Here is a 7,063-nt window from a genome sequence, read left to right as displayed (position 1 = left end):
TGCTTGTTTTTATTTTATTTCATTAATTTTTATTATTGCTTGCTTTTTATTTTATTACATTAATTTTTATTATCAAATGTATACACCCCTGCCTTGTTTTTTATTTATTTTTTCATTATTTTTATTATTAAATATATGCAAGTGCATTTTTTGTGTATTTATGGTGCTTTGAATGCTAACAAGTCTGCCTTTCTTGGCCAATTATAGTGATGATGATGATGATGATGATGATGATGATGGTGATGGTGATGATGATGATGATGGTGGTGGTGGTGGTGATATTGATATCAACAAGCCTCTGAGGCACGGCCAATGTAACTTGCTATGATTTTTACTAATTCATGCGCAGTGAAGAAAAACCAGTCCCTTGCCCAAGTACACACTTCTGAGATGTACAGTTGAACCCGAGGGCAAGTCCATTTCTGCCATCTGTCTAAGAATAATGCCAAAATGTCCTCCATTTTGATCATGCCTAAAAACATGCATTTATATTAAGATTTTTTTAAAAAAAACTCAATTTTTTGCACGCCCTCCATTTTTATAAAAATGTGTCCTACATTTGAAAATGTTGCCCTACATTTGTCCTACATTTGTCCTGGTTTGGAGATCCTCACTTATGGCAACTCTATTCACTGGGGGTCTTGAAGGCATCTCTAGACTCATCTGCTGGGACACCTGCAGTCCATGGATTACATGATTTCCACTCTTGCCCTTGGATTACTGAAGAAATATGTATTTTGTATGGGTGTTTGCGCCCTGAGAATCACTGGCACCAGACTTCTGTATCCTTTGCACAGATTTCTGTGTTCCTCATTTTTCTCAACCAGAAAGTGTACCATTTTCTCTATATCATTAGACATTTGAGCCTTTCTCCATTGCTAATTGTAAAACAGCTGAGTGGTTCTGTCTTCATTCATTCATAGGTATTTTTGCTAAGTGAAATGTTATCTATAGGGATAGCTGCTCAGATATCTTTCTGTATAGCCTCAGTTTATTTCTGCTTCTCTGACCTGCAGGTTGGATGAGCACCCAAACAATAACTGGAGTCCTAGGCTGAGTAGAACTGAGTATCATCGTTTAATTGGGAACCTGACAGCACTTCGAATCAGAGCTACTTATGGAGACAGTGAGTTGGAAGTAGGATAGTAAAATGGCTTGTGTACATTTTTTTAGATGTATTAACTTCATTTAAAAAAATCTCAAAAGGATGCTCACAGAGTGCTATAAAACAATATAAAAACTCACTGAAAAGCAGATTGTCACTATTTCTCTTCTGAGGCCTTGTTTTGTAAACTTGTCTTCAGGGAATATTTTCCACAGTGACTTGCTTTCTGAGAAACCGTGTGTGACTGCCACAGAAACCCCTGCATGGTACAGAAGATTCTGGGTCATGTTTTAAGTTGCAACCAGCATTCACTTGGAGTACTCTTGTCCAGACTATACTTTAGGCTGCTCCCCCTCGCACACCTAAACATACGCCATGGCTCCAAATTGGAATAGTGGTAATGAGGGCATTGGTAATAATGAAGACTATTAGAGAGAAAGCTTCAGTTGTATTCGTCTCCTCACTGAGAAATCTTTTGCAATCCAGCATCCCCTTATTTTAGCATAAATATTTGCCTGCAGAGATATGTTGCGCCAGCACTACACAACCCCCTTGTGGACCAGCAACAGTGCACACAACATATACCAATGTTTGGTTGCCATCCTGCAATGCTCAGTGTGCACTCAAGGTGTGCAATGTGCAACTGCAGTGTGCATCCACAGTGCACAGTGCATAACTGGAACATGCATCACTGCTGTATACACAACTCTGCTATAAGCCAAATATGACTGTTGTGGTATTACTGCAAATAATTCATCCAGCATGTGTATCCCACTAACAGAATGCCAGGCCTTTTATGCTTCCTGGAATACTGTTCAAACATCCCCGATCAAAACATAAATAATTGAAGCCAATGGGCATAAGTTAATCTGCTTATCAAGAAAAGCCTATTTAAAAATACATGATTTTTCCTGTTTTGCAAAAGCAAGGCAGGGCTCCCTTAGCAGAGTGAATTCTTAGCAGAATTCCTCACGAAACTGCTTAGATTGAAGGAGGATTCCACATGATGGTTCACACATTATGGAAGAAGATTCTTCAGAACAAAACTACAGATCCCAGAATTCCACAGGACAGGACAAAGGCTGCAAGTGGTGTCATACTGCTGTGTGTATACACCCTTAAAACTGATTTTATTTGTCATTCATCATCCATAGCCAATGCTGCAAAATGTGTTTCTGTGGAGGGTGAAGGTAGCTTGTGATCTCTAATTTCAGGACCCCCAGCAAATTGATTTTTATATGACTTTTAGAAAAGTAGCAGATTAATTCAGAAACAGGATGGAAAAGGATCACAAATGAATTTGTGCGAAAATTACATCATACAGAAATGGAGTGATCTGTCCATTTCTAAGCCTGCTCTCCAGACATCTGTTCTTCTCTTAGATATTATCTAGTTGGGATTTTGGGTTGTATGGTACTCATCATGTTATTATCTTCTCAAGAAGTATTCAGTGCAATCTGCTTTCTGTTCATTCAGCCACAGGCTACCTCAGGAATGTCATTTTGATTTCGGCACAGCCAACCTCTGGCACTCCAGCACCGTGGGTGGAACAATGTGTGTGCCCAGCTGGATACCAGGGGCAGTTCTGTGAGAAATGTGCTCCAGGGTACAAGAGAGAGAATTCTGGTAGACATGGGGCTCTCAGCAACTGTGTGGTGTGCAATTGCCAGGGAGGAGGACTCTGCGATCCAGATACAGGTATGGAAATCCACAGGCACCTATTGTTCTGGACATACTAGTTTTTTTTAATTATGAGAACAACAGTCTGGACTCTAATAGAAAAGTAAAATAGTCCTCAACCTGTTAGCACAGTTTTCTTTCCAGGTTTTTGGCTCTGTGAGGGAGACGTGAGCATGGCATAATTTTCCCCCATACTTCATATAAAAAGGAGATTATCGCATTGTTTTTTTTTTCCTGAACTGGGCACGGGCTGAGACCAGGGTTGGAACATGTGTTATCGCATAGCTCTGTGCCCAGATTGTTACCATCCCATCACTGATCGGAATGTCTCCCATTACGGAAAAGAAGTGTTTTTAGCTAAGGATAGGAGAAGGACACGATGGTAATGATCTGAGCCTGGAGCTGTGCAATAAGACACGGTCCCAGCCTGGTCTCAGCCCATGCCCAGAATAGGAAAAGGCAGCTAGTGTGATAATCCCTAGGCAGGCACTGGACAGATATTCACTCAACAAGTATGATTTCTCCAGTTTTGAGAAGAAGGCTTGACCCAGTTGGGCAACATATTAAGGAAGGTCCATTCCACTTAGGTTGTATCTTAGGTTGAATGAAAATTGGGAAGTAAGTGTGCATCCTCCCCATGTGGCAACAGAATGCATTTATAAAAGGCCCTTAGAGCCCTGAGAACTTTAGCCAGTCTTATTGTATTAAAAAAGAGAAAGTTTCTGTCCCTTTTGTGATGAAAAACTTCAGTGTCTTGAGAGATTCTTCTAAACCCATGGTGAACCTATGGCACGCGTGCCCTCTCTGGCATGCGAAACCATTTTGGAGGGCACGAGGAGAGACCTCTTTTCAGAAACCCAGGGGGGTGGGGAAAAGAAGAGGAACATGCATGCACCTATTCCTCTTCTTCCCCCACCCTCCTGGACCTTTAGCTGTCTCTGCAGAAGTCCCGCCTTGGAAGTACCACCACCAGAAGTTGGAAGTCCCACCCCTGGAAATCCCATCTTCTCCCCCCAGAAGTTCCACCCCCGGCACCAGGTAACATCTGGTGCCGGAATACTTTTGAGTTTGGGCACTCTGTCCCTAAAAGGTTCGCCATCACTGTTCTAAGCCTTTTCCAGATAATGTTTCAAATTGCATCTGGATGAACATCCACTGAGATTATATTTATATATCTGTTGGTTTATTACACTTCTATACTGCACAATAACTACAAGAGGCTTCTCTGGGATAATACTGTTTGCAATGTTTAAAGCCCACTACCACATACATAGGGACAGTCACTTTTTAGCCAGGTCCCAAGCAATTATTCCTGCCTATATTATGGTGCATCATTAAACCTTACAAAAGTTCAAGGAATGGATTTGAAGGGGGAAAAAGCATCTGCCACCTGCTGCTGAGAGGTTGAAACCACAATAAGCAAACAAGACAGATAAACAACTATTTTAGACTGAGTACAGAAGCCACATTCTCCAAGGAAGCACCTCCGTTATTTTTCCTTCCCAACCACTATCTGATATTATCCAGCAGCTGAGAAAAAGAGCATTCCAATAATTCCTAAGAGATAGAGCCTTTAATCAAGTGTGGATATCATCTGCCATGAACTAGAGCTCTACAAAAAAGTAAATAACTACTGTTAATAGATTATTTTTAAGGCTGAGACTGATAACTGTTTGCAAATTAATTGCAATTATAATATGGAATAAAAAACTTTCCTCAAAAATATTTCATAGTTTTCAGAATCTGTGAAGTATATATTGTAAATCTATGTACAGTAGACCCTTGTTATACACTGGGTTTTGGTTCCAAGATCCTCTGTGGATAACAAAATCCATGAATGCTCAAGTCCCATTAAATATAATGACATAGCAAAATGGTGTCCCTTATAAACAATGGAAAATCAAGGTTAGATATTTGAAATTTATACTTTTTTTAACATTTTCAAACCGTGGATGCTTAAATCCGTTTATAAAAAAAATCCATGTATAAGAAGGGCCCACTGTATAGTCAAATCTATGCTTTAATGTAGGGATAGGCAGAGTGTGATCCAAGGGCCACATACAATCCCTCAAGAGCTGCAGGGCAACCATTCTCCAGTCTCCAAACTAATTCTTTCTTAATATCCTTTTTAACAGTAAAAGGCCTCTCCTGCCCTCTAGGGGACACATAAAATAATTTTGGCAAGTTTAAGGCCCACAAGCTGTTTTGGGCCCAGGGGAAGCTTTTTTATTATCACAAATGTCTTCAAGTCTCTTCTTATGTTGAAAAAAAGCCCCTTATGACTGTAAAACAAAACTGTCCTCACACTTTCTAATGAGTACAATGCACAAGGGACAATTTCTGGTAAATAATTAAAAGAAACCAGGGTTAGTGGGGGTATTGGAAGAAATGTGGGGGCTGGAAGGGTATATGTGCAACCTTGGGACTTTGGGGGGGGGGGGTTCCCACTTCTGATTAAGTGGACTTCTGATTTCTTTCCGTCCCCCCCCCCCATTTTTACCATCATATTTTAAAACTTTTCTCTGCACAAATGGTAGAAGTCTGTATTGTGCTTTGTTTCTAATGCCCTTATCACACTATACTGTTATAATGTTATATTCCACTTCAACCACCTTCTGCGGCATTCTGGGCTTTGGAGTTTAGTGAGGTCCAAGAGCATTCTAAGAAATCTAAATGTCCCTCCTTAAACTGCAAATCTCAGGATTCTATAAGATGTTACCATGGCAGTTAAAGTGGAATAGCACTATAACAGTGTAGTGTGATAGGGCCCTATACTGGAATTCTCAGGGTTCTAATAAAAGCTGCGCAAAGGACCTCAAGGCTAGATTCAACCTGTGAGCCATATGTAGTCAAACTCCACCACCTTACTACTCTTCTTTCCCCTTTCTGTCTGTGTTCAGGAGAGTGCTATTCTGGGGATGAAAACATGGAGCCCATACATGCTGGCTGCCCAGCTGACTTTTACAGATCCCCATGGAACCCACAGAGATGCCAGCCATGCCCGTGCCAAAGTGGCTATGGCTGTTCGGTCCAGCAGAGCACAGGGGAAATTGTTTGCAATAGGTGCCTTCCAGGCGCAGACGGTAATGCCCCAGTTATGATGTAACCATAGCTTTTCCTTCAAGTACACTTTTCTGTTTCCTCAGAAATGTCAAGAACCTATATTATAAATCTGTTATAAATCTGTGCCACATAAGGATCAAACTAAACATTCAGGGGTCATATAAATATGTGCAAGGATAAGATATGATTTGCTGGTACAGGTTGAGTCTTCCTTATCCGAAGTCCAGAAATCCAGGATATTCCAAAATCCAAAATTGTGCACATGGGTGGCCGAGATAGTGATACCTTTGTTTTTTGATGGCTCAGTGTACACAAACTTTGTTTCATGCACAAAATTATTTAAAATACTGTGTATAAAATTACCTTTAGGCTATATATGTAAGCTGTATATGGAACATAAATGAATTTCATGTTTACAATTGGGTCCCTTCACCATGTACAGTGCGCCCGCATTATATGTGGGCGCGCTATACGCGGCTTTGAGTGTACGTGCTCAAGCTGTGCGGGAGTGCGCAGGGCACAAGGGACGGCGCATCCCATTCAGATGAATGTGGTGCGCACCTGTGGTGCACGCACACCACTGCATCGCCACGCCACTGCACGCACGAGCCCCATTCAAGTGAATGGGGCTCAAGCATAGGCGGAATTCACCTTACGTGGGGGGGCAGAACGGATCCCCCGCATATGGCAAGGGTCCACTGTATATGTAAATGTTCCAAAATCCAAAACACTTCTGATCCCAAGCATTTCAGATAAGGGAAACTCAACCTGTAGTAGATGCATGACCAGTGAGGCAAAGAGTATTAAACACTTCCTTCTACCATTATTGCATCCATCCTCTCTTCTTCTTTTCTTCTAGTCAGACATCTCAAGCATATGCTTTTGGTGGTTTTCAGTAAAACATGCTGGAGAGGGACCTTCAGTTGTATTGTTCTTTCAATATTGTTGAGCTGCTCTGAGTCCCAGTTCTGAGAAAAGAGCAGGATTCAAGTAAATATAATAAATAAATAAAAATAAAATAAGTATAAATATAAAACCTCTGTGCAAGGCACCTCCCTTGTGTTAATTTTTAGATGCTTACTGAAGACTCATGTTTCTAGAGTCATAGTACTCTCAGAGAAGGTAAACCTTCTCAGTCCCCAAATGGAAAATAGATGATAGATAGATAGATAGATAGATAGATAGATAGATAGATAGATAGATAGATAGATAGAT

The 7,063-nt window shown here is 40.8% G+C and overlaps 1 protein-coding gene across 1 annotated transcript in view; it reads left to right on the top strand.

Moving 5' to 3' along the window:
* Positions 1–5,891, top strand: part of LOC121929028 (laminin subunit gamma-2-like) — a 9,695-nt gene extending 3,804 nt beyond the window's left edge. The window contains exons 2-4 of the mRNA XM_042464350.1: positions 1,017–1,126; positions 2,582–2,803; positions 5,686–5,891. Of these exons, the coding sequence (XP_042320284.1) occupies positions 1,017–1,126; positions 2,582–2,803; positions 5,686–5,891 (538 nt within the window). The remainder of the gene's footprint in view (positions 1–1,016; positions 1,127–2,581; positions 2,804–5,685) is intronic.
* Positions 5,892–7,063: the final 1,172 nt, after the last annotated feature.

The sequence above is a fragment of the Sceloporus undulatus genome, chromosome 4, assembly GCF_019175285.1.
Source record: "Sceloporus undulatus isolate JIND9_A2432 ecotype Alabama chromosome 4, SceUnd_v1.1, whole genome shotgun sequence".
Lineage (NCBI taxonomy): Eukaryota > Metazoa > Chordata > Lepidosauria > Squamata > Phrynosomatidae > Sceloporus > Sceloporus undulatus.
This window is presented reverse-complemented; position numbering and strand designations above follow the sequence as displayed.